Raw genomic sequence first — 27,924 nt, 5'->3', positions numbered from 1 at the left:
AATTTCTTTTTAATGTCACATCTCTGATACAAAGAGGATGATGAAAAAGCAACTACTTTGTTAATATTTTTACTGATTAGAATTATGGCCTTATTTTCAGCTTTCTGTCTGCGATGTCGTGGCTCTTCAAATATTGTGATGCTACATGTATGCTCTGTGCCGTAGTTTGTGAACATGCCTACCTGTAGCTGTACACTGCAGAGCCAAGTGTTTGGCTTTGAAACCTGCGTGTGCAATCGTAGTGTAGGCAGTATAGGAGTTCCTCATTGGAGTCCAAGTAAATTGTGTTCGTAGGCGGGGAGTCTTAAGTCAAGCAGAGCTTTGAGTGGATCTTCCCAGAAGTTTTTCTCACAGAAAACTTCCGAAGACACCTAAAAGGATTTTTAAAGTTAAATAAATAAATACACAAATATTTATTTTGTTAGTATATAAACTGGAATCCTTAACTTAAATCAAACCCGAAAGTGAGTAGGTAAAATAGAAGAGAAGACTCTCCCACTTTTTCTGTTATAATCTGGGAGGGAAGTACTTGCTTCCTTCTTTTTCTGAATTGCACTAACTCTGTAGAATCCCCTGTCTGTGGCTCTCTTTCTCCTGATCCACCCTTTCCTACTTGCTTACTTGGAGCTTTTCTCAGCTGGCAACGTTCAGCTGGCTCCCCAGGGTATGAGATATCTTCTTCTTCTGACTCTATAATGTAACATAAAATACCAACAGAAAACAAAAAAACCCCAAGCAAAACTGATAGTATTTATTACAGTTTGAACTATAGTTTTACATGTTGCTGCGTTCAGACAATTGCACTTGATTTTCTCCCTTTATTCAAGGATATCTGATAGGAGGGGATGTTCTGAGGTTATTGCATGGTCACATGGACGAATGTTTGACAGTCCCTTCAGGTGAACACGGAGAAGAACAAAGAAGGTAGGTTTCCAGCTTATAATACAATAATAATGAATGTTGCTGAATCAATATTGTCACTGATAGTATGGATTTTTGAAGGATATTGTGATGAGAAGTATTACTTATAAGAAGCAATATTGTTGAGATGAACTTTGGACATGAGCCTCTTGCATTTTCTTTTCAGTATTATTCAAGTCTGATTTCACTTACCAGGTATAAAATTAATAGTGATTTTTGATAATTTATTGTCATCTTTACTGACGTAAAAACACTGTGAATTAAATGTGCTGGTTTCTTTGTGGAGTTTTTTTTCTGTAATCACAAAAAAAGTCCTCAGGACGGGATATGTTAAGATTACTGTCCGGTCTTTCAAGACTACTGATCTGGGAATTGATCTTGGGTGTACCTGTCCTGGTACTCTAGAACTTAATTTATGGTTGTTTTCTTGACTAAAGGAATCCTTGAATGGAAGTAGAGAAGTGATGACAGCTTGGTTTGTGTATCTCAGTTAACTAATAAATCCAAATGGTGGGAAGACTGGCACTGAAAGTGGCACGTCTCAGTGGAGTGATTACATGGGTGAATCAAAGTCCTATTTATTTGCTCTAATAAAATATACCCCAAGCTGCTTTTCAGTAGGGCAGTGTCATATGATTTATTCCTACCTTCAGCCTGAAGATTGCTAAATGATAGTGTTGATTTTGGAATAGTTCGTTTAATGCAGTATATTGGGTAGCTTCATTTCCATGACAAAGAAAGTGCTATTCATTGATTTCCAAATGAGTTTTCTTGGTTTGCAAATAGAAATGTATTTTTTATTCTACTTTATTCTTATTTGTAAAGATAAGAAGATGACACTGGAAACTCAAAAAATATAGCAAAAATATTCTTTGCATTTTTAAATATTAATGAGAAAAACTTCAGAGTTTTCTTACACAGTTGCTAACCAACCCTTTTTGGCTATTTCTCATTTTTAGACAAGGGAATAGTTTTTTAACACAGAAGATATTTCAACATGCTGAGACTTAAAATGTGATCAGTTCATGTTTTAATTTAAGTTACTATGTGACAGATCCATTACAGCTTGGAGTTTATTGCTGCTGTTATTATCCTTACCCTGAAAGTGATGAAAAGATAAGAAAAGATAAATAGGATCCTATACTGTTCGCTCTTACTGCAGTTTAAATCCTGCAAATTTCCTTTTAAAAATTGTAGTTGCAGTGTAATCGCAGATTTATAAATGACGAAGCACTGAACTTTTACTGAACTTTAACGCTTAAGAACACGCTAAAAATATGTCTCTTCAACAAGACTAACGTTATATACACACCACAATAAAGGAGCACGAAGTTGCAAGTTAAGTAAAAAATTCATTTGATCCGTTTGTGCATTCATATCATGCACCTTTGTGTCCCATAAGACAGGAAGAATAGGGTTCATTTCTTAAGCTGCAGACCACTGCTGTACACAGACCAGATTGTTATTCTTCTTTCTGCAGTGTCTACTACCTTTTCCCTTAGCTAACTAGTACCCGAAAAGAAGCAGAGGTAGTAGACAACAAATAGTACCCATGCCTTTGTCTTTCTGTTTCCTGATAGCAATACTGGGAAACATTGTTTCTCAGTGCTTCATGAAAAACAGATTTGATCTTCTGAAATTTTCTTGTCATTCAGGAACATTCTTTAATAAACAGAATAAAAATAGGTTTAATTTTTTTCATATTCTCCTTTTCTGAACTTCTGTTGCTTTTCTGAATTGTTTAAAATTATTTTTACTTATAAACAAGGAATATAATATATGATTACTTTTAATTTTATGGAGTTAGGTATAATTGCTCTGTGCCCCACACTTTCTCCTCTTAAATTATTAATAAATTTAGTTGTTGCTTAGAAACTTTATATTTCTGTACGTAATTAGGACTCTTGCCGATTCAAAATAATATCTGAAAGGATAATTTGTGACTCCTTTCAGTTTTCAGTATGTATGCAGACCTTATTTTGATGGGTGGTATTTAACTGCTGGTAGAATTATTTTTTAAAATTTGGGTAATTTTGGCAGGTAGGAAATTGTGAAATACAGTATTTTGTCTTTCATTTTAAGTTCCGTAACTTTTGCACACAAGGCATGATTAAGTATGATATACTTGGAATATAAAAATTCCATATTATCCTTTCATTGCCTTGTGAAATAGTCTGGTGATAGATTATTGTGGTTGTGCTTGGTTTGTTTTGTTCCAGCATATGCTTGAAGAGCAGCTCTGCTCTGCAGAACGGCAGCGTAAAGGAACACCGAGAAGTTCCATCTCTGTTGTGACTCACTGATTCCTCTATCTCATTTTTATTTTTCTGCAAAGGCCTCCTCTTTATGCCTTTTCAAATGGCCTCTTTATGCCTTTTTCAAATAAATAAAAGATCAGTCAGTCCTAAAATAATAGTTTTATTCTATAATGTCACCTGGTGTCATCTAATCCTGGAAATGAATAAATTGTTTTGATGTGAAGGATCCTCCTAGGCAGTTTCTAAAAATAACTGCTGTTTTTCTCTATTCTTAGAGCACTGATAGTTACATAAATTTGAGTATAAAAGTGTTTCAGAGATTACCAGAAGTCCAAAATAAAACACTTTTTATCAAGCTGTTTGTACTCTTGCGGAACAGCATTTAACACAGTGGAGACCTACAATTCAGTGTCAGTGCGGATGCTGTATTTATGATTACAGTACCTAACAAAGCTTCCTCGGAGGCAAGGTCATCTGAATCTGCACTGCAAGAGGTCTAGTACAGCGGCAGAAATAGTCATAGAAAAAGTGTATAGAGAAAAAAGCATATCTATCTATCTATCTGTGTCTCACAATTTTTCTGAAGGTATGTCGTGTTTCCATGCTTAATTGTTGAGCTTGTGCGTCCCTCCATGTGGTCCTTTAATTGTGCTGCCGTGACCATGAGAAGGTAGGGTGGAATCCTTGTATTTTTGGAAGAGGGACTTTGGTATCAAGTGGTGAGATGCACAATGAGCAGTGGGAAAAGAGCAATGTTCAGGGCCAACTTTTGACACGGGCAAAGCAGGTATTTGCCCAAGGTGAGAGACTGGTTGGGAGGAGGATGTTGTTCCCTCCATCCAAGAACCAAGATCCATAAAGGTCCTTTGGCCTGTACTGGATAGCCGTAGCACTGTTCCTTGCATGTGCAGTCCACCCTCTGCTGTCTTCTCAGCACAAGTCTGTGGCCCCTCAGTTCTGGAAGGAGGGGGAGCTGTCATGGGGCTGCAGGCTGCTGGAGCAGAGGCTGTTCCCTTGCCCCCTCCCTCCTGTGGGCAGTGGGGTTGTGCTGTCTCAGCAGGACGTACCTTCTGCCCTGGCAGTGGCAGATGCATACGTGCGATGGGGGTAAGCACAGAGGCAAAGTGCCTGGGCTACCTATTGCCAAGGCTGTTGTGTCTTGGTGCATTTAAATTCCCAGTGAAGATGGTACCTGGAAGAACTGGTATGCTGCTGGTATCCGTCTGAATTTGGTCAAAATTGCTGAGAAATCTTGTCATTGATAATTGGCTTTTAATGTAATGCCAGTAGGACATTATTCAAAGATTACATCTCTGAACTACAAACGTTTTAAGACAACTTTGAGTATTTGTGAAGTGGGAGACTCAGAGGACTGATTTAAATAGATTCTTGCAGTAGTAACTTAAGAAAAATGGTAAAATAGGATTTTATTGCCTGAACTAATTTCGCGCCCCCCCCCCCCCCCCCCCCCCCTTCTTCCCCAAGATCTAGCTGGAATCAGAAACCAGTCTTTAGGCTGGGGGGGCTCCTATCCACTCAGAAATGTACTTTTCCAATTTCAAGTAGATTCTGCCTGAAGTTGTTAGGCTTAGTTTGCTTTGTAATTAAAAAGCACCCCAATTGGAAGCAGCGCAAGTAGAAACGTTTGTGGCAACATATTGGTTTACTTGATATTACACTATGAAAAAAGTAGTTGTATTGTTTTTAAAACACCAGAGGCAAAGTGGGCAGTTTTCACTCAGTCTGACCCAGATGAAGAACAAGAAAGGAACAGGAAAGACGTTAAATATGTGCAGTTTCACTGAGTTAAATATAATTTACCACACATTCTAGTTAGGTTGGTTGCTGGTTTAAGGACAGTGTTTAAAGCCTTGTGCATAGAATCCTTAAATTGTATTTTTATTTAAACAGCCTTAGTCATCTGTAGCAAGCTAGACCTAAATTTGCAGTGTTGTTTCCATAGCTCTTCAATTAAAATTTCAGAAGCATTTCCTGGTAGATTATCCTGTATAGATATACAAGACAAGTATAATCAGCTTGGTGTTCTTCTGTTGGTTACTTGGATTCTATTTATCTTCCAAGCCAGGGGAAACTTCTGCAGCAGCACAGTTGCCGGGAGTCTGTATTTGTCTCGACTCCTTTTCCTCCGCTCTCTGCCCGCATGGTTGTGGCCTGGTTCCCATCATATGAGCTTATAGAAGCAGTCTGTTACTTGTGTGTATGGCAATAAGGTAGACTCAGAAGGATTTTCTTGATTTATTTTTTTTCTTAAAATAAAGGATTGCATAGTCTCCTTTCCCACCCTTTTCCTCCTGTTTTATACATGAGAAATTTCTTAATAATTTATAATACTTCTTTTTTGAGCGGAGGTTTGTATACATTTATCCAGCAGAAGATTTAAATCACTGTTTGTATTACAGGTACCTTGAAGTGGTCTTTGCTTTCATTTGGCATCTTTCCCTGTTGAAATTGTGACACAGGGTTTTTTTCTTTTTTTTTTTTTAAAACCCTTATTTCGTAATTATAGTATTGAGTCTTCACTTGTGAATTTATAATATCAAAGAAATTAATAAATTTATTCTAATAATGGTGGCAGTTGCGATTTAGCACAGGTGTACATTGAAAGTGAAATTATCTTCCATTGTTTCAATCTTTTAATTAAAAAATTTTGCAAGAAATGTTCATAATAAATTCAGGTTGTGCAGCAGAGATTTTAAGTTTTGTAATAAACAAGCTATTTTTTTCCCCATCACAACTGAATCAGTCAAGAGCCCCCCTTTTTTTCTTACTGTTCCATTAAGAGGAATTATTTTATATTTTTGGCATTGCTGTATTATGCGTGATTTTTTTATTTACCTGTAAAAATGTCAGCTAGTTATTAAGACAGTACTTTGCATGACTGTAAAGCTTTTGATTACTTTGTGGTTTTGGTGTTTTTTTACTTAAGAGTTTCCAAAAATTAATGGCAGATAGCAGTGGAAGTATATAATCTTTTTTTTTTTTTTTTTTTTATTGGGTTGTGATGCTTGCTCTTTATCATACCCCCGCCATTCCTATTCTTTTAGAACTTAAAAGTCCACACAGAAGGAGGGCTGTGAGTATTCATAGTTCCCAGTGTAGGAGGGGGCCATGAATGTTCCTGTTGCAACTAATTTGCATTTTGATTTGCAATACGTATTTTAAAGTGATGACTGCAGTGTAATTTGGACCCTTCAGAAATATATCATTACAGAAAGAAAATACCTGTGAGAGGGAGCGAAGTGCTCCTGGCTTTTGCAAAGTATCACTTCAGGTGGAACAGACTTCAATTTATCAAACCATCCAGTCAGAACAGGCCTTCAGGAGGGAATGTATGTGTGTAGCCTCATTTCCGAAGCAGTTTTGCCATTTCTACCTTTGAGAGTTTCTTTGGGTTAAACATATTATGTTAAGGCTTTTGTAAATTATATTGAGCATTTCGTGTTAGTCTCAGAAATGAATAGACAGGGTTGTAAAGTGATGAAAGTCAAAATCAATATGACTTAGCTAATCCCAGCTCCTTTTCACTTTCCTTTCCACACTATTCTCATTAGAAAGGTAAAATACAGTCCTGGATATGGCATTACGAACTAGTGAGGTCTGTACCCCAGTAAGGCCGGGATCCGGCACTTGTGAAGGATTATTTATGCTTGGTGAATTCCGAAGGTTTTCACCAAGCATAAATCAACAACCTCTCCCCCACACCAAAAACAACCCATGGGCCTTCAATAGTAATGGATGTACTTCATAAATTAATTTGAAAAAAACATCTGTAGAGCTCTGTAGTGATTGTTTTTTCAGGTTAAAACCAGAACAGCCTTGCCTGTTATTGAAGGGAATGGAACAATTTCTTTAACATGAACTTTGACGTCTTATTTGTATTTGTTCATTTGTGCATAATCCAAGTACAATATTGTTAGGTTCTTTATGCCATCTTTATGGTGTCCTGATTCATTCCAAGTTACTGAATTTTACTCCATTATTTCCTTGCTATAGAACTTAGTGACTAGATGGGTGGATGAGGGGAGGGCAGTGGATGTTGTCTACCTTGACTTTGGCAAGGCTTTCGACACTGTCTCCCACATCATCCTCACAGGCAAGCTTAGGAAGTGCGGGCTAGATGAATGGACAGTGGGGTGGATTGAGAACTGGCTGACAGATAGAGCTCAGAGGGTTGTGGTTAGTGGTGCAGAGTCTAGTTGGAGGTCAGTAACAAGCGGTGTCCCTCAAGGGTCAGTACTGGGTCCAGTCCTGTTCAATATATTCATCGATGATCTGGATGAAGGGATGGAGTGTACCATCAGCAAGTTTGCTGATGACACTAAACTGGGAGGAGTGGCTGACACGCCAGAAGGCTGTGCTGCTTTACAGTGTGACCTGGACAGGCTGGAGAGTTGGGCAGGGAGGAACCTAATGAAATTCAACAAGGGTAAATGTAGGTTACTGCATCTGGGGAGGAATAACCCCACGCATCAGTACAGGTTGGGGGCTGACCTCCTGGAGAGCAGCTTTGTGGAAAGGCACCTGGGAGTCCTGGTGGACAACAGGATGACCATGAGCCAGCAATGTGCCCCGGCGGCCAAGAGGGCCAATGGCATCCTGGGGTGCATCAAAAAGAGTGTGGCCAGCAGGTCGAGGGAGGTCATCCTCCCCCTCTACTCTGCCCTGGTGAGGCCGCATCTGGAGTACTGCGTCCAGTTCTGGGCTCCCTAGTTCAAGAAAGACAGGGATCTGCTGGAGAGGGTCCAGCAAAGGGCTACAAAGATGATTAGGGGATTAGAACATCTTTCATATGAGGAAAGGCTGAGGAACTTGGGTCTCTTTAGTCTTGAGAAAAGAAGAATGAGGGGGGATCTTATTAATGCTTTCAAATACTTAAAGGGAGGATGCCAGAGGGATGGGAGGAGTCTTTTTTCAGCGGTGCCCATTGATAGGACGAGGGGTAATGGGCACAAGCTTGAACATAGGAAGTTCCATCTTAACATGAGGAGGAACTTCTTCACTTTGAGGATAGTGGAGCACTGGAACAGGCTGCCCAGAGAGGTTGTGGAGTCTCCCACTCTGGAGACATTCAAAACCCGCCTGGACGCTGTCCTGTGCAACCTGTTGTAGGTGACCCTGCTCTGGCGGGGGGTTGGACTAGATGATCTCCAGAGGTCCCTTCCAACCCTGACTATTCTGTGATTCTGTGAACTTGGGATTTCCACAGTTTTGAACCAAGACTACTTCAGCAGTTTCGAAACACTGTCATTTAATGTAATTTATTTTAACCTCATTTGATGACCCTTTTTAGTCAGTGAATTTCACTGAAATGATTGCTCTCTCTCTGCCCAACAATACTTTTTAATAAGAGTATGAATTCAATAAGGATTCTCCAGGGCGTTTTGGTACATGGTCGTCTATTTTAAACCTGCATAATTAATTCATTATTGTAACTGGAGATGAGGGGCGGTGGGTGGGTGGGTGATTGCGCTGTCCGTGGTGCTGTAACGACAGCCCCAGCGCTGTCAGGCAAATGGGGCGGTGAGTTCCAGCTTGAGTCATTGGTTATATTAAGGGGAATGAAATGGATTAACGACACAGTCAGGGAAAGAATGATGTTTTAAATTTAACTTACAGTCATAGGTCAGACAAAAAAATGACTTCGTTACATCAGGGAACTAACTAGATTAAGGTTTATAGTAAGGATGAACTGAAAATTCTCAAAGGTTCTGAATTCCTTATACATATTTTCCCTTGAAATAAAAGTGGTTAATATTCTTATTCCATAAATGTAGAATATGCAAATAAATTGCTTTGGAAAGAATAGAAAAAAAAAAGTCAGGAATTAGTGTTATGGCTAAGGCTCAGAAGGTATAAGGTATCCCAAGCTTTCTAGGGGAAGGCTAGCACTCATTGTAGCTCTTGCTGCCCTCTCTTTTTCTGATGTTATTTGTAATTTCCTCATGCATTTACATTATTTATAATTTCACAAAAAATTTTTGATTCATAGGTTTTCTCTGTTGTTTGGCAAGTAATGTGCATCTTCTGTGCACTTTGCAACTTGCGATTTTTTTTTTTTTTTTTCCGTCCTATCAATGTAAATCTGTAGTAACTCTTTGACAGAGAGTTTTTCTAGGTTATTCACACGTCATTAAAAGCAATGTTTCATTTGACCTAGTAATATCAGTATCTGCTATGATTTACCAGTGTCAGTTTCAGGAAGGGTTAAAATGTGATGAATTCTGCTTCCTTTTCAGCACTAAACTGTTGTCAAGAGTACTTAAAAAAAAAAAAAAAAAAAAAAAGAGGTGTAGCCTGTTAAGTAATGTTTTTATTTAGAGGAAGTTCTAAGGAAGTTGGTTTGAGCAACCTGAAGGCAGTTTACTACATTTGTTTTAGTGAAATGAGTTACAAATGAACTTGGATTTATTAGAATAAAAAAGTGTGAGGTGGTCTAGGTTGTTAATTTGTTCAGCTGCTCTGGGGCAATGGTTAGTATGCATGCTGCTATGGAAAGGGCAAAGTGACTTGCCCTTCAATGAAGAAGAGATATCTTTTATTCAACACCGTCTTTCCTTTTTCATCTTTTCTGTAGAGCATACAATATCTAGTGAAAGACGCAAGAGCTTACACCCTGTTCTAGTGCTTTGTGTCAACTTGTTTTTTTGTAGCATGTTATCTTCTTTCCTATCCATACAACGTCTTGCTGCTCCATCCTTGACCTCAGTCTCTGGGCTTCTCCTTTTGCTTCCCTGTAGGGATCCTTGATCCCTAGCCCTCCAGTCCCCAGCTCTTTTTCAGTCCCCCTCCAGATTGCTGTCTTATTCTTTTGCTGAGGCTTTGCTGCTGCCTTGTTGGCTTTTATCACTCAAGTGCTATCACTGTCTTTCTGCCTTCACTCCCTCTGTTGCTACTGTACCCATTCATTCATATGGAAATAAGAGACAATCCCAGGATCCTTTTTATTTCCTTTGATAAACAAATTGCACGTTTTTATTTAGGATTTCTTTCCTTCTATCTCTTTTCCATTTTCTCATCTTACATGACTGTTCCAAGATTGATAGCTCCCCTTTGGAAGAACAGAGAAAGGAAATAATGGATGGACAGTCACATCACAAAAAATGACATCACCCATGAGAAGCCATTCCTTTGAGTTCACGATGGGAGGCTTTTTAGATGTTTGAAATTACACTGATCCAACTGCTATGCGTAATCCAAAGCTAACTTCAAAAGAGTAGTCAGACTCAGAAACTGGTGACAGCTTCCAGGTTTCCACTGTGAGAAAGAACTTCATCCCTGAAAAGAAGGTGCCAAATTAAAAAAATATTCTGATTAATTTAAGCCTTTGCTTCGACCTGATTTCTCGTATATTTAATGATTTGAAAACTGCTGAATACAATTGTTAATTTTGTATTATGAGAGTGCAAGAATTTCAAATGCTTTTTTTGTCAGTGAGGTTCATATTGAAATAAGCCAGGATGTAATCAGAATGTTTCAACTTAAAAAAATAAAAAAATAACCAACAACAACCCCCCCAAACAAACATACGCACACAAACCAACCAGGGTGACATCTGCTTTGTTATTGTTTAGATGTTGCAACATAAACCCAGTCTGCTAGTTGCAGAACAAAAATTTGAACAAATGCCTGAAGAGAAGAGAGTGTCTGAACAGAGAAACAGCTGAATGCAAGACTGTTTAGCATTTTCATTTTACTGTACTAATGAAGGTGAATGTCAATAAAAAGTAAGATTGACTTTGAATTTCATTCTTTTCTGTGTGAGAGAGAGGAGAGACTTACTAATACCTGTCAGCTGCTCCTAGCACCACAACCGTTGCAGCAAATGACTAAGACAATATGTGGAGAAAATACTGGATATAAGGTCAAGGGCAGGATTCTGTACATATTTATATAAGCACCTATAACTTTTTTTGATGCGTGGAGCCTATGTCAGAGTTTCTATTTATACGGGTCATGAATATTCATTGTGAGTGGTTCTGTAATTGTAGTGAAGAATATTATTTTGTATTTTGACGCATTTTTTTCCCCCTGTATAATTTGTCTTTTTTCATTTGCAATGTCTGGGAGTGTTTATTTCCTTAATACTTTATAGTATATTCCAAGATGGATTTTAACACATCTATAGTTTCATGTGTTGTTAACAGTATTGAGAAGTATATTCTAATTTGTTATTTCTTTTGGTTTTGAACCATCCCTTTCAGTGGTGTGTTTTCTGTGCTAAGTGTTCAGTCCCTCTGTGTTATATCCATGGGAGGAGTTTGGAAGTTAAAGCCTAGTAAGTACTAGGTACCCGATTCCAAAATTGCGGTCCACAAACAATTGCTTCTAACAAACAATGGGAAATGCCTACAATTTCGATATTAGTATTCCCTGAAGTTGTGCCTTTGGCTATTTTTGGCAGTGCCTGATCTTGGATGAAGATCACAATGTTTACTTAATCCATAAGCTCTTCCAGGATCCATAAAACTATGCCATTCTTTGGCAGTGTTCCCTGAAATGCTTGATCTGATAAGCATAGTGATGGCACTCCTTTTCATAAGTGACTCCTTTATTCATTTTCTCAAAGGAAAGGCCTAGGTTTTAAAATCTGCAAATGACTTAGGGCAGAACTAAAGGTGCAGACAGAAAGCAGTTCAAAGAATGGCTGTCTAAATCTAGAGTGGCAGTGCTTAATACTCACCATATTTGTAGAATCATAGAATGGTTAGAGTTGGAAGGGACCTTAAAGATCATCTAGTTCCAACCCTCCTACCATGGCCAGGGACGTCTGCCACTAGACTGGGTTACTTAAAGCCCCATCCAAGCTGGCCTTGAACACTTCAAAGGATGAAGCATCCACAACTTCCTTGGCAACCTGTTCCAGTGCCTCACCACCGTCACAGTAAAGAACATCTTCCTAATATCTAAATCTAACGTCTTTCAGTTTAAACCTGTTACTCCTTGTCCTATTGCTACAGTCCTTGATAAAGAGTCCCTCCCATCTTTCACGCAGGCCCCCTTTAAGTAATGAAAGGCTGCTATAAGGCGTCCGCAGAGTCTTCTCCAGGCTGAACAACCCCAACTTTCTCGGCCTGTCTTCATAGGAGAGGTGCTCCAGCCCTCTGATCATCTTTGTGGCCTTCCTCTGGACTTGCTCCAACAGGCCCGTGTCCTTCTTATGTTGGGGGCCCCAGAGCTGGATGCAGTACTCCAGGTGGGGTCTCACCAGAGTGCAGTAGAGGTGCAGAGTCACCTCCTTGACCTGCTGGCCACATTGCTTCTGATGCAGCCCAGGATGCAACTGGACGAGAAGCCAGGTTACCTACGTAGGGCTTTTGGTGACCATAAATCTAAACCATTTTGTGGATCCGATATAGATCACTTATCTGTGTGTAGAATAATGGAGGGAAAAAAGAACCAACAAACCAAAGCCATTTTTAGGCTTAATTGAATGTTTTTTAGAAGCACTTAGATTTCTGGATATATACAGGAACTACAGGGGTCATTACATAATAAAATTTGGAAATAGGAAGCTGTTAACGTCTGAGATGTGTGAAGACTGTATCAGTGTGGTTGTGAAACATCACGTGCTTTGACAATAAAATATAATACCAAATAAGTGGATTTTCATAGTTCAGTGTAATAAATTGTGTGGTTATTTTAGTAGTATAAGCTCTGAGAAACCACTGCCTTTCTTGTGAGATGTATGCGGTTCATAAATCTTTATCATCATTTGATATTTGTTTTTTGTTAATTACAATATTTCTAGATTCTATAAGGCTATTGATTTTTTAAATTTTTTTTTCCTGGATTCTCTATTCTTAAAACACTAAGAAAGCTGTCTAAGCAAACACTGTATAAATCTTGTTGTTGTGAATATCATAATAATGGATGCTAAAGACAATTAAAACAAAATTTGAGTGACTAAGTCTGAAGGCTTAATTGATGAGTGGGTTTTCAATCTGATAACCTTTGAATGTGACAGCTGCAATAATTGTTTTGTCAATCTTAAAATGCGAGATGCAGTTAAATGAACATACAAATATGACTAATTCTTCCAATGGAGCTGAGCATTTAGTCTGTGCCTTTGCTTGGTTTTCAGAACTGTCCATTATGAAGGTGGTGCTGTGTCAATTCATGCTCGTTCCCTTTGGCGACTAGAGACTCTAAGAGTTGCGTAAGTAAAATCTCTCTCAGAAAAAGAAGTTTGGCGGGGCACTTTTTGTATAGTAACAGTGTTCCAATAAAATCAGATTGATATCTGTAAAACCAGACTGATAATACTAAAGTCATCTTCAAAAAGTGCTCTATATCACTTTTATGAAAAACTAAACACCTTCCTGTAAAGAGTGCATGTTAACGCACATGCTGTGCATATTTTGCTTTCTTTTTGAAGTTGTTATAGCTGTCAGTGAATTCACAATTTACGTTTTTAACACATATATGTGACATAATCAGAACTGTTTTCCTTAAAAATAATAATTCATGTGTGCCACCCTCTAACTTGTTTAAGGCATTTGGAAGTCTTTAAAGGCAAAAATGTTAAAAAAAAAAAAAAGCTACCTTGCATCGCTGGAAATGTTGGAATGATAGTAAGGAATTGTGCCTTGTTTGTTAAGGTAATTGCACTGCAAAATTGCACTTAAATTGTATTACATTATGTGCTTGTGATAAAATTTCTAGTGACTAATAAACGATTGCTTTTTAGATATTAAATCAGGGCAGCTTAGGGAAAGGTTGCACTCTAATGATGCTGTTTTCTGTGTGTGCATTTTATTTAACAGGATGATGTTAAATGTCATTGGTAGCGCAGTGAGATTTTTGCTTTAGACTAAAATTGACCTTGAGAGTGCTTAATTGACAAAAATGAAGCTGCGGGATGATCTCTGGCTTTTTATTTTCCTCATTACACGTACTTCCCTAATAAGGAGTGATACTGGAGCAACCTGGGGATTTTGAGAAATTACAGCTTTCTGTTACCACTGTCATGTATTTCACTTTGACAGGCATTGTATACAAATTTTTGAAGTGCAAACATTTGAATATATGACTGAGAGAAATTGTGAGTACTGTCAAAACAACTAAGCAAAGGCAGCGGTAACCTTTCTTTTTAAGGAACGTGACTTTCTTACCAGGGAAAAAAAAATATCCCAAGAATAACACTCCCTCCTGCAAGTCTCTCACCTCCTGATTTTCCTCTATGATATTCTAATAGCTATAGACATTCATTGCTGAATTGCAGGCACATTGCTATTCATGCAGATGCTTCAATTTGTAACTTAGTATATGCATGCCTGAAGTCCTCCATCAGTTCTATTCCTTCCCAGAATGACTGCAGATGTAATATTAATTCCATTAATTTTGCATGATTCTGAAGGAATCATTGTTTCTGAACTCTCCTCATTAGTGAAGGGCTCTCATAAAACTTGTCTGCGCAGTCTGCACATGCAGGCTGCCTCTCGGGATGCCCTGCCATGGGACGCCAGATACTATTGCTCAGCATTGCTTTCTTTTCTAAAAGGTGACAGGGATCATATTCTCACATTGCAGAAAAGAATTTTTAGCAGTCAGAAATGGCTTCACAAGATACTTTCTGCTCAAAAGGCTTTTCTTGTAAGTGCATATGAATTGTCCTTGTTCCTATCCTGCAGGAATGAACTAGGGGCATTCCATTTTGCACTACACTTATTATTTTCTTTTTCTTGTGGTCCATAGCTACTTGGTCCAAGAGAATATTGAATCAGATTAAGGAAAATGCAGCTCCCCAGCATGGCCCATAGTATGAAAGGTGCAGAGCTGATGTGTTTTACCAGACCCAGCAATACAATAACTGGGATTGATGACCTGACATTTTACTTAATTGAGAAGCAGAAGTTGTGCTAGAACACTGATACTTAGATGTGCTTTTGTGGAGTATACTGACTTTGCTGTGTAGAAGACAGCAAAAAAAGAAACGCATTACGAAGATATAAAGCTTCCATATTTCCTTCCTCCCCAAAGTCCTCTCCTCCTAACTTAAACAGAATACTCTATTTAGTTTACAAAAGAAAATAGTTGAGGGGAAAACCTCTTCATTCTTTTGGGCTCTTTAAAACCAATAACTAAAATGGTTTAGAAGTTTAATTAGTGAAGTGGAATAAATCCTGTTACAAAACAGAAGCCAGGTATTGCTCTTGCATTTTAAAAACTCCTGCACTTTAAAAATGGCCACCAAAATGGTTTTGCCTACTTTACATACAGTATGGCCAACTCTTAAGACGACATGCTTAAACATATGGATATTTGTATTGAATAGGCAAGTGCTTTAATCTACTACATGTAAGCGTCAGGGAAAACGAAAATGACTTAAACCTGCATAAATGCTAACGTAAGGGATTTTCAGACTAGTACGTGAATATATACAAAACACACGTATAGCAACCTTTTATGTTTTTAAGTGCTGTACCTGGAATTAGTTTAAATGCAGGTAAGAAGATGCAGTAATAGAAAATTCTGATATGAGAGTAAGCTTATAATCAGGTTAAGTTCATAAGGATGTGTTTGTAGATTTCATTGATATTATGTGAACATTTGTTGGTAATTTTAAGTTATTTCAAGCCACAGTAAGCACAGAGAACTACTAGTATTTTTGGAAGCATATCGGAACCTTGGCAGTGTGTCATAACTCCATTATGATGTCCATTTTGCAAACACAATACAAATACATGATTTCCTCTCCAAAAAGCAGTGTGCACATACACCTAAAGTGAAAACTTTTCAAGATATAAGGCTGAAAAAAGTTTTATGAAGATCCAGGAAAACATCCTAGGTGTGGCAGTTTTCCAATCTAAGGAATATTCGAGAAGCCTTTGGAACAGACTTTGAAATGCATCCTCCTTAGTAACCACTATGCAAATTTATCTTGAGGAGTTAATCAGGAAGAAGAGAATAGCTGACTTCAGTTTAAGGCAAGAAGTTGGAAACCTGCAACCTATATCTCAACTTGAGGAGTTCTTGGGGAGCTTAGGTAGAAAGTCTTTGCTGTTCTTCCTTTATTTCTTCCTGTAGAATATGAAGAACCTGGGCCGATCTTTGTTTAATGATTTTAAAATTTATTTTTTGGAGGATTTTAATATTTATTTATTTAGCTATTTCATTTTTTGCGTCCTATATAAAGTGTGCCTAAAGTGTGCTGACTGCTGAAAAGAGAGTGCTCTGGGAGAGTGAACAGACCCAGCTGCTGGTAGAGGAAATGTGTTGGAGAGGGAACTGGCAGATCTAAGCTCTTTGTGCATAAGGCTCCTTTTCTGTAGGCGGTCTGTATCTCCTCTCCAGAAGAATTCAGTCTGAACCAAGGCAGCCTGTGCAAAGGAAGAGGTCATTTACTGGAATGGTTTTATAGGAGATAACAACCAAGTAGCCATTTTCTTGCTGATCATCCAACAATTAGAATTTTATCCTTTTACCAACTAGTTGGCAATGTAATGTACTTTAAAATATTTTTGCTGGTAGTTAAACTCTGTGTTTTGTTTTAAAAACCCAGACGTTTCCTATGAACTTTCTTAGGTGGAGTGGCAGCCACATTAGATGGGGACAGCCGTTCAGACTAAGACATATAACAACAGGAAAATATTTAAGTCTGCTGGATGACAAGAGTCTTCTGCTTACAGACAAAGAGAAAGCGGATGTAAAATCTACAGCATTCTGTTTTCGGTCTTCCAAGGTATGGAATCTGTGCAGCATTATTATAACTAGTAGGAATTCCAATCTCTACTAAGCAGGATTTAGGTATTTCCTATTGCATGAATTGTTGGAGCCTTCTACCTTTTCATTGATTAAAAAAACAAACAACAACAACAAAAAAAACCCACAAACAAACAAAAACCAACCTCAGTATCTAGAAAGCTTCTTTTATCATACTTTCTTTAGGTAATGCTTCCTGGCTGTTTGTTTGTGGGCTGTTGTGGGTTTTTTTTTTTTTTGTTTTTTACTGCTTGATGCCTTTTGAACAGTTTCCTCATTTCTTATTTGTTTTTCTGATTAAGTTCCCCGATACTTCACTGCTTGTATCTGTTGGCTGATGTAGTAAAAATTTATAGTATTGTGGGCTATTAAAGTATCTGATGAAAGAAATCCTGACTAAATGTAGTCTAATTTAAAGTTACCCTAGTTTGAATTTCCATTTGACACCTTCAATAAGCATATCAAGTTCAGAACAGTACTTTTGTAGTGGGTAAACAGTTTAAAATAATACTATGATAAATTCTTTAATATCCTTTGATTTTTCATACTTTTCACCTGCAGCGTGATGTTGCTGAAAATTTTCCAATGATTATGTTGGTTTTAAAAAAATTATCTTCTAAAACATATAGTAATAATAAACAGATGTATTCAATAACTTCTCTGTAGCATTTACTTTAGATATTTTTAATTATTTGTCTACTTGGGAAGATAAGAAATTAATCTATACCTGAAAGCAGGTATATAAACTTTTGTACTCTGATAACAAAGACTTTCATTCAGGTGATTGTTTTGAGATCCAGACAATGTATTTCTTTTTAAACCAGTTAGAAAAATCTATAGAAATACTTAAATATTTTAAGACATTGCAGTGGAACTGTATTGGGGAATTCCTTTTGCAGTTGTTATAGATCTCAACAGTTATTCTCCTTTGAAGCAAGAGGGATAAAATAATTCATTCACTGATTCTCAAGATGGAGTCTTCAGTACGGGTTACTCCAAAACAAGTGGTACAATATACTGTGCTCTACTCTTACATGGATTATTTAGTCCAAAAAATACTTGAAACCAGGAATTGTTAGCAGTACAGAAAGTATCTTTTGTTGATACGGAGAAGGTGGTTCGTCTCTATTTTCTAAGTAGCATATGCACGTGTTTTGGAGATCAATGTTGTATTTGAAGTTTCTTCTTTGTTTTTCGTTGAGTGTTTGGGTTTTTTTGTTGTTTTCAACCTGAATTTGACAGTCTTATTTGGAAGTATTTTGAGGATTTATGTTTTGTAGTGGTTCTGTTCTACCATATTAAAAATAAAAAGTTAATATTTCTTGATTTAGTTGTTGTTAAGTGACCAAACTTATTCTATGCTGAGCAGAGATAAAAGGCTTTGGGGCATGTAGAAACATGTTACGGTAATCAATTCTTGAAGTAACACGAGACTATTTTAAGAGGGGTCTATAAGCTAGTCAACACATGACAGATATAGTGTTACTGATATTTAAATATGGATTTTCAAAGAAATTGTAAATTTGGAAAATCATATTTGATATTAATTTTGTGGATATCAACATTCATTTTCATGAAAGACTTATTTAGAAGGAATTGCGGAGATGCCATAGGGGAGGAGTAAATAATTTACTCTTCGTTGCTGAGGATTAATCCAGCCTCCTGCTTAGGACTTCTTAAAGGAGTGTCATGTTTCACTTTATTAGGATACAGGCATTAAAAATTTTTAGGTGCCTTCCCTCTTTGGAAAAGAGTGTTAAATAAATATTTCCAAATTATAGCAGTCCTAGAAAGGCTTCTGTAGAGAAGATAAGCAGCTTTAGGGTTCTCTTCTCTGAGGGTGTATGGAAAAACCATCCAACCTTTTACTTGTGTTGCTACATGTAGTTAGCCCAAAATAATTATTCCCGGATAAGAGGCAGCTGTTGAATACAGAGCATTAAAAGTTGGGAGTATGACAACTGGCTAGATCTTTCTTATGGCAATTTCATTTCTTTTTTGCCACAGTCATAATTCTTCCTTCCACTACCTGAAAAGCAGCTATAGATAGGTTAGCTCTAAATAGGCAAAAACAGATATGGGGGAAGAATACCCTTATTTGCAGTGTTAAAAACTGAGTTCCTTCAGGCATGCGAGCAGACGATAATTTCAATTTCCAAATGAAAAGAAGCTTTCATGTTTGCAGAGAAAATACTGAAAATGTATCCCCTGTAAATCTGAAGATTCAGATGCAAATGTAAATGCTTAACATTTATTGTTTGTTTAAACCTTATTATTTGCAAGAGCCTTACTCAGAATTTTAAACACATTAGCTTGCCAATACTGTATTTAAAAAAATAAGTGAAAGAAAACCAGAAAGCTGAATTTTTTTATAAGTTGTCTTTTTTGAACCAGAATACTTTTCTCAGACGCTCAAAGTAACACCTCCACCCCTACCCCCCCCCCCCCCCCCTTTTTATTATTTTTATTTTTTATTTTGCCAGAACACAATGTTCTGGTATGGAAGTTTAAAAGTTAGATCAGAATCTTCTTATGTGTTACAATTCTTTAAATATTTGAGCAAAATAAAGAAATGTGAAAGCTTAAAAACATCACAAGCCAAACAGTACTCAAAAGATATGGGTATTCTGAAGCGCTAACAGTTTCTTCATTGTTTTTTTCTGGGACTTGGACTTTATCCTCTGGTTATTATATATTAGCCTAATAATTATCATTAAATGAGAATTATATAAGCTTTCCAGGCATCTGAAATTCAGAAAATTGGTTTTTTTTCTCTCTTGTAGTCTCACTTCACTCAGCACAGAATGTCCACAGATATCTACGATTTATTCCCCACACATGGCTCTTTTTGTAGACTTGAATTTGTAGTGATTAAGTTCTGAGGATTTTTTTTTTCTCTCTCTCCCATTTGCTAAATATTGATTCTTTTTGATAAAAAGTATTAGCTTAATATCACTTTTCCACTGAAATAAGGTAATTTTACAAATTTAGAAATATTTATACATTCTGTGCAAAGTCCCCGGTCTTTTCCAAAACATCAATTTTAATAGAATTTTATGGTCTGTGTTTTTTATATTGTCACCTGTTTCTTAATAAAATTTCATAGGAAATATATTGATGTCAGCTTAAAAAGCAATCATGAATTACCTTATTCCAGTCAGTGAAATCTGCTAGAATGTGAGTCCTGAAAGTGTGCCACAGAAGGGATAGGTTAGGTCAGTTGATGAGAGATCAAATTGAAAGGACAAGCCTTAAGTGTGGGAATCAATTTCAGAATGTTATAAGGAATTAAACAGAAACATTAGAGCAAAATAACATATTTAAGGTGAGGTTTCATAGAGTAATTTTTTTCAACTTTAAGATAAAACCATTTAAAACGATTCTGTCCGTTTAGCCCACAACAAATGTGGGAAGATTGGCTTGTATTCTTGTATGCATGCAATAAAAACTGTTTATAAAGAGCACATCCTTCTGGAGAAAATCTGGTGTATTGTTCAATAAATCCGTTCTGTTCCAAGTGCATTCTTGTTGCTTTGCATTACTGAGGTGGCTTACGGATTGTTGCAAAAGCCAATTGTTTCTGTTTGTTCCAGTGTAATGAATGAAGAGTTTTTTTAAACACTCGATGGTCTGAGAACGGGCCTAGACTGCAAATAAAACTGAGGCTTTTATTTGTAAACATGCTGTAGGAAGAATTAGCAGATGGTTATGTAGTGACAGGTTATGGTAAGAGCATAGTGGGCTGGAAACTTGCATCACGTAATGTCTATACCAATATGCAATTATTGAATGGTGACATAGTGATTTCTGATGTTTTTCAGATCCTGATTTTCACTGATGTACTATTTTACAATAGATAACGAGATTGATTCATTATATGTACTTTCTCAACTACCTGCTGTTTATTGGCATGAATCCAGCACTCCCTTCAAACCTTCCCCTTTATAAACAATTTGTGGTTCCTGATCGCTCCCCCAAAAAGCTCATTCATTTGAAGCTCCCTAGATGAATGCTGTAATGTCTGCTGCCCCAACACCATACCCTAGTTTTCCATTTCTTTCCTATATTTAATCCAACTTTTACTGTATGCTTTCCTGGCTACGATGTTTATTTTGCAGGAATGAGCTCAACTGAATGTGACTGAATTCAGTCTGGGCTCTAAACCTACACACGCAGTTGTCAGTGTACTTACATAGCTGAGGACAGAGATCTTGTTTGGCAAATTGTTGGCACTCCAATTTTTATGCTGAGTAAATTTAATGTTAATCCTAATTGGAATGAAGATTCCCTATCAAACCCCTTCAATTTCTGTTATAGTTAGTAGATTTTAAAGAAAGTATGGAATAATATTTTAAATCAGTCTCTCAGTATTGACAGTGCTTTATGGGAAAATGTGTGAATTCATATATTCATATCTTAAGAAATTAGTTATGAGGAGGAAGGCTTTGAAAAGCAGAAACTCTTACAATGTAGAAGGAGGATATGTTCACACTGTATTCTAGTTATGAAGAAAATTCAAAAGACTGCAGCTTGAAATCAGACTGTCATTTCTTCATATGATAGCAGGACCTAATTTATTTTTTCCTGTATCATCATTTGTGTGCAATGTCCTATTATAAGTAGCTTTTCAATTTCCAACTGTTATTACATTCAGGTTATTTGTGCTAGCTTTTGAAAGAATCGAATACAACATTTAGAGAAATGATATGAACAAAGTAATGAACTAATAATGAAATAGAAGCACACAATAACTCGGTAATTGGCATCAGATGTATTAATAAATCAGTTATTACCATGTATCAATGGACAAGATTTTAATATGAATTTCAGCACATAAGGAATCAAGCATTTACAAGATAGTGAAATTAACATCTGTATCCAGAAACAGTTTCATAATATGAATTGATTAATATATTATATCTGGAAGCTTACTGTTATGATAAGTAATAATAAGAATTCCACCTAAAAAAACCCCAACCTTAAGTGCTTCAACATGCATTCATAATTGTAGGGTGAAAATCTAGTTATATGACGTCTCCCTTTACTTAATCAATGCTTTAAAAAATCCTTTAATAAATTAGAGATCGTTTTCTTTTAATTTCAAAAACCCAGTCTTTATTATCTTTTACTGTGAAGCTGTCTCTCCAGATTGTGAAGGCATGTGTGTATGGTGTAATCATTTTCCTATTCTATCCTGGTTGTAGTAGGGATAGAACATTTACAGGTTTTGGTCTTATTATTTGTAGCATTACTCTGAGGAACTGAAGGAAGTGGCTTCTCCTCTACTGCTGATCAGGGGAAGCAGAGGTTGAAGCTGTATTTGGTTAAGGGGATCATCTCGCACCCGGAATATATGGCCTTTAATAGGTCTGCAATTTGCACAGGTGATTTTTTGAACAGTGGTGAAAATTAAGCAGCTTCTAATCTGGGCATATGTGAGCATACATAGAAGCAGAGTACAGGGAGTTACTGAGCTGGTGAAGCTGTGGAAGGGAGAGCAAAACAGCCGCTGCAGTATTATTGTAGTCTCAGCTTCAACTGCAACAATTGTGATGTATTCCCTCTCCTCCCAGAAGAATGATGAGTGGTTTCTATGTCAATAACTTGATCACATGAATCAGAACTAATGAGTCAAAGTGCGTTTGGTTACTCTCAATGGAGAAGATTTTTGCCTAAAATTGCGTGAGTGGTGACAGCCTCAGGAACAGGCAGATCCAACTTTCTGTGAAGAAGGTTGAAGCCCCCTGAGAAGTTTTGGGCATAACTACATTAATATCCTTCCTACAGTTAACAAAATATGTACTGATCTGTTGTAGCATGTTTTTTTCCATACTTACCTTTGGATTTAACAGCTAGTCCAGGCAGACAAGACTTATATCAGTCAGGAACCATGTACTTTTGGAGACACTGAATGGGTGGTCTGCCATGAACCAGGATGCACAGGCTGTTTGTCTTATAACCTGATGTCTGTGGGGAAAGGAGTTGGTTCTTAGAAGAGCTAGATATTAAGGACACCTCAAATTACGGTTACAAACTATAGTATTGTTTGGGATACTCAGTTTCCTCTCCTGAAATGACTGCTGTCTGTATAGGACACCAACTGGTCTGATGCGTGGTCATGCCAGTCTTCTGTTACAGCATGTCCACTGGCCATTCATAAACACGCAGAAATGGATTTCTTTTCTCAGGAAATACTGAGCCATTGTTGGGCAGTAATGGGCAGCAACAGGTTAAAGGCTATCTCTCTATGACAGCCAGCAATAAACTGTAGGGAGGTGCTCATCTTTTCCAGGCTGGAAAGAAACCGAAATCCCCAAGAAAAAGCTTCTGGAGGTTAATGCCTGGTTCAGCTAGGGGGTTCAATGCGTTTGGTATTGTCTTGCAGGCTTTTATTTTACAATAATGACACGAACTCTCGATGATCCTAGTTCTTTCCTAGGCAGGTGAAATGAATACACCCGGCTTTCCTAATGTAATAAGCTAGGTTTTTTTGTGTGGATGGGATCTGTCTCCATCTTTTCCCTAAACGTTTAACCAGAAGTTACATTTTTACCATTTGTTAATCATTTCATTAAAGAAGGATCTCAAATATTCTTTTAGATCCTGTTCTGTACAGTTGCCTAGTATGTAATATTTTATGCAAATATTAACATGTTGGTTATTGTTCATTTTTTTTCCTCCTTCTTCAGGAAAAGTTGGACATAGGGACAAGAAAAGAGGTGGATGGAATGGGAGCCCCTGAAATAAAATATGGGGATTCAATATGCTTCATACAACATGTAGATACAGGCCTATGGCTTACATACCAGTCTGCTGATGCAAAGTCTGTAAGAATGGGTTCTGTGCAGCGGAAGGTAAGACTGTAAATAGGAATGCGTTTCATTCAGTCACAGCCTGATAGGGCAGGAATGAGGGGAACCACAGGAGGCAGCTTATTTCTGGGTTTCAAATATTTTAAGCATGTCTTTTTTTCATTGTGAAAGTATTTGGCTTTTTTTAGTCACGTATTGAAAAGTTACATGATGTACCGAATTCTTAAACTGGTCATGCCTTATAATTTTATATATATATATTATATATAATTTCTCTGTATAATATATGTGTATATATATGCACGTATACATTCTATAAATATTATATAAAAATACATATTTAGGAAACGGTTTTTATACACGTAAAATTTTAGTGACTATAATAATATAATAATTTTAATACTTAATTCTAAAATAATTCAAAATGAGACATATTGAATAATTTAGTAATGTAAGTAATATAAATAGTGTGTGTGTATACGTGTGTGTGTATGTATGAAAAAAAAAAAAATTTTTACCTGAAGTAGTTTAAAATATTTATGTAGATTGCATTGAATACCTTCAGAGTCATTATAACTAAACATGAAAAACTGTAAGTTATTGGTAGTGACTCAAGGCATAGTCAGAAAAGGTGGCCAGTAACATCCTTGGAAATCAGGACCAGTAAAGAATGCCTGTTTTGACCTTGTCTATATTCTAGGGGTCTGCTGCTGTGTAAGGGAACTAATTTTTAAGGCTGGCAAAAACAAACAACAGAAAAACCCCTTAGACTTTTTAATAAAGTATATGTTTACAGAAACTGTGGCTTTGAGATTATTATGTCACTGAACCTGCTGGCTTAGTACAAGTGTCCTTGGACACGAGGAAGTAAAACACGGGATTATCTGTTTTTAATTAAATTATTTTTTTGTGGGTATGTGACTTCATAATTTCCTAGCCTGCCTTACTTACTATGTGAGTTTTCATACTTCTTATTTGTGAATAATGTTTAATTTTGCAGTGGCTGTTTTTTATTTTTGTATTGCAGGCAATAATGCACCATGAAGGTCATATGGATGATGGTTTAACATTGTCCAGATCTCAGAATGAAGAATCCCGTACAGCACGTGTCATCCGTAGTACAGTCTTCCTTTTCAACAGGTTCATAAGGTGTGATTTTAAAAATGATCTTTTCATCCCTTTTCCTTTTTTTCCTCTTTTGTTTTATTCAAAGTGGCCATTAACACAACAGTGAACAACTTGGCCCTCAGAAAAAACAGATGAATACTCAAACCAGACTTTATGCCAGTTCTTTATGTGCTGTCAGCAGAGAGGTATCGGTCAGTTTCTTTTCTGTCTTCTAATATTACTTTATTGTTCAATGTTGATTTGAATGCATAAACGTACTGAGAATGTAAACAAACCATAAGAGATATTTTTCCTTGCCAATATTTGCTGTGTCTCATGCAGTGCATCATTTCACTCTTTCCTTTCTAAGTATGGTTTTTAAAAGCGCTCTTCCTTGAAAAACCTGGAAGAAGGAGATAACTGTGTAACTACAAAGACACAAATATACTGAAGAAGTTCAGAATCTCAAGAAAAAAATATTCTTAAAAGAATGAGTTACACCTTTCTACCCTCCCATTGCACTTTCTTTATTTGATCCCTTTTAATGCTACTTACTTCTTTAATATTTTGCAACATATAAAATGTTTTTTTTTATCCATCTAAAAATACTGGCAGTTTTGTGCAATTTGCGTTTATCTTCCTACTCTGTTGTATCCTCCTAAATAACACAGATAAAACTCTGATTCTCAAACGTTTGTGACTTCAGTAATTGATGAAAGGCCCCTCTCATCAGTGTAGCTGGCATTAGGAAAAGGATGATATGCAATAAGACTACATGGATTGATAAGAATTTCGTAGGAACTTATTTGTTACAAGAGAAGACAATGTGGGAGATGGTGACCTGAAGCAACCATGTCCTAAATCAGTGCACAGCCAAAGACATAGACATGTCAATTTGTTGAAAAACATTAACCCAGGTACTTAAATAACAGCAGAGAAAAACACCTGCCAAGAGACACTTAAAATACAGAAGAAATGCATGCCAAGGTCACTTTGTAAATAATATATTTTCTTAGAAGCTTCTAAGAATGCCATAAAAGATAAGGACAGAGAAAGGCAATTTAATGATAAGTTTTCACAAATCAAGGTACTGCTAAATTACAGTGGAGATTTTTTCAGAGTGCACAGGGAGTCCAAGGTAGTGTTTAACAATTTAGTTTTGGCAGGATGTTACTCCAAGAATAAAAAGCTGAATTGTACAGGATCAAAATTATTCTCATAAATGTGTGTCCCAGTTCTTTCCCACGAAGTCAGTAGAAAAGCTGTGCTTCAGCTAACATGCTCAAATTAAAAATGAAGTTTTAAATATAACTTTTGTAGCCAACTTTTTGAGGCATTGCATTATTTATTCTAAGAGATTTTGTTATTCTTCAGCAGTAAATATTCCTACTGAATTCATGTTTCCTAAATTTAGAAGTTTTCTAGCCCTAGTTCACCATTTGAGAAGAAAATACAGAATGACATGCCAGTTAAAAAAAAAAAAAAAAACTAAACCAAAAACAAACAAAAAACCCCAAACAAACCCAAAACAAACAAACAAAAAAACCCAAACAACCAATCCAACAATGTGTCGTCCGTCCATCCCTCCCTCCCCCCCCCCCCACCCCAACACTTATCAGTGTTGTCTTAATCCAGCAAAAAGCAGAGTATAAAATGGAGGTCCTGCTCCATGTTGTGGCCTGGAGAGGGATCCTGGGAGCGAGCAGGGCACTGTGTGGCTCGGCAGAGAGGACTGGTGAGGATGGTCGTGGGTCGGGTTGCTGGGGACCTTTGGTGCCTCCAAGGAAAGAAAAGAGGGAGATGATCATGGGGCTGGGAGGGTGCCCGTGTGGACATGGTGGACTCCGTCACCTGAAGCTCAGTGGTCTTTAGGTCAGCATAAATGGAGCACTGGTGAAAACAAAAAGGACCTCTTTGCTAAACAGCTGTGTTTTACTCAAAAAAAAAAAAAAAATGTTAGCAAAAAGACCTTTACAATGGCAGAATTGATGAGTGAAAAGCGAAATTGTGAGTGTCAAGTAAGCCCCCTCCTCCTGCTCTCCCTCGCTGTGTGCCACCAGGGTGGGCCCTTCCCTTCAGGCCTGCTCCTCTCCCAGTGCTTTAGGGCCCCAGCTGGCTCCTGCAGAGTTTCAGGATCCTCTGGATCTTTCCCTCCTCTCTGAGGATGGGCACTATGTTCGCAGGCCCTCAGCACCCCTGGGTTCTCTGCCCCTCGTGGCCTCTCCTGCTCCTTCCAGAAGGTTCTGGCAGCCCTCCGGCAGCCCCTGGCTGTGGCAGCCCCCCTGCCCGGCCGCTGCCCACCACAGCCTTCCTGAGAGGAGCCAGGGCGGTGCAAGGGAAAGCCCTCGCCTTCCACTAGCTGCCTGGCTCTGGGGAGGTCTCAGCTGCAACAGCCGCATTTCAAGGAAGATGAGGTGTAAATGGAGGAGAAAGTATCGGGGGTTGGGAAAGCACAGGGCTGAGGAAAATTGGAATTGGGCATTTGTTGGGGATTCAGCTAAGCAAAGGGCAGGTGCAATGTGGATGAGAACAATCTGCCCCCTGCTTGGGAAAACAGTGGTCATAGACTACAGCGATACCAAGCTTGAATTGTGTATCAGGGCAACAAAAAGGCTACTGAAGTGCTGGGACAGTGTGTGTGGAAGAGCTGGCTCTTCCAGCACTGAAGGTGGTGTAACAACAGTTTAGAGACATGCTTGAGAGCCTATATGGACTAGCCGGGCCCTCTTCGGCACCGTAGGACTGGTTCTTTGACTTCTGTCCATTCCAGCCTCATGATGCTTTGAACAGGTTTACAATAATTTCTCTTCGTCTTTTGGTCTGCCTCTAATACTACTACATGCACAGGTAGAATATTAAAATGTGTTTTCAGGATTTCAGAAAAGTTTAAGAGAAACAATATTTTTGATGCTTCCAGTTTATGTTTGGGAATGGAGGGGTGGATCAATAAGTGGAGAATGGGGCAGACATAAATAATTTTTGAGAAGTTGCATAGTTGTCAGAAAATGAGTTGAGCTTTGGCATTTAAACAAACTTTGCTTTTAAACCAATAAAGAGTTTAAATGATTAAATACATTAATTTCCAATACTCAGGAGACTTTATG

General features: G+C 37.5%; 1 protein-coding gene across 1 annotated transcript in view; it reads left to right on the top strand.

Moving 5' to 3' along the window:
* The window catches only part of RYR2 (ryanodine receptor 2), a gene marked incomplete at both ends in the record, with an annotated part of 448,394 nt that overhangs the window by 196,252 nt on the left and 224,218 nt on the right, over positions 1-27,924 (top strand). Inside the window, 5 exon segments of the mRNA XM_082481358.1 lie at positions 828-924; positions 13,282-13,356; positions 16,725-16,881; positions 23,591-23,755; positions 24,741-24,862. Of these exon segments, the coding sequence (XP_082337484.1) occupies positions 828-924; positions 13,282-13,356; positions 16,725-16,881; positions 23,591-23,755; positions 24,741-24,862 (616 nt within the window).

This window comes from Vanellus vanellus (assembly GCF_965231255.1).
Source record: "Vanellus vanellus genome assembly, chromosome: 3".
NCBI classification, from domain to species: domain Eukaryota; kingdom Metazoa; phylum Chordata; class Aves; order Charadriiformes; family Charadriidae; genus Vanellus; species Vanellus vanellus.
This window is presented reverse-complemented; position numbering and strand designations above follow the sequence as displayed.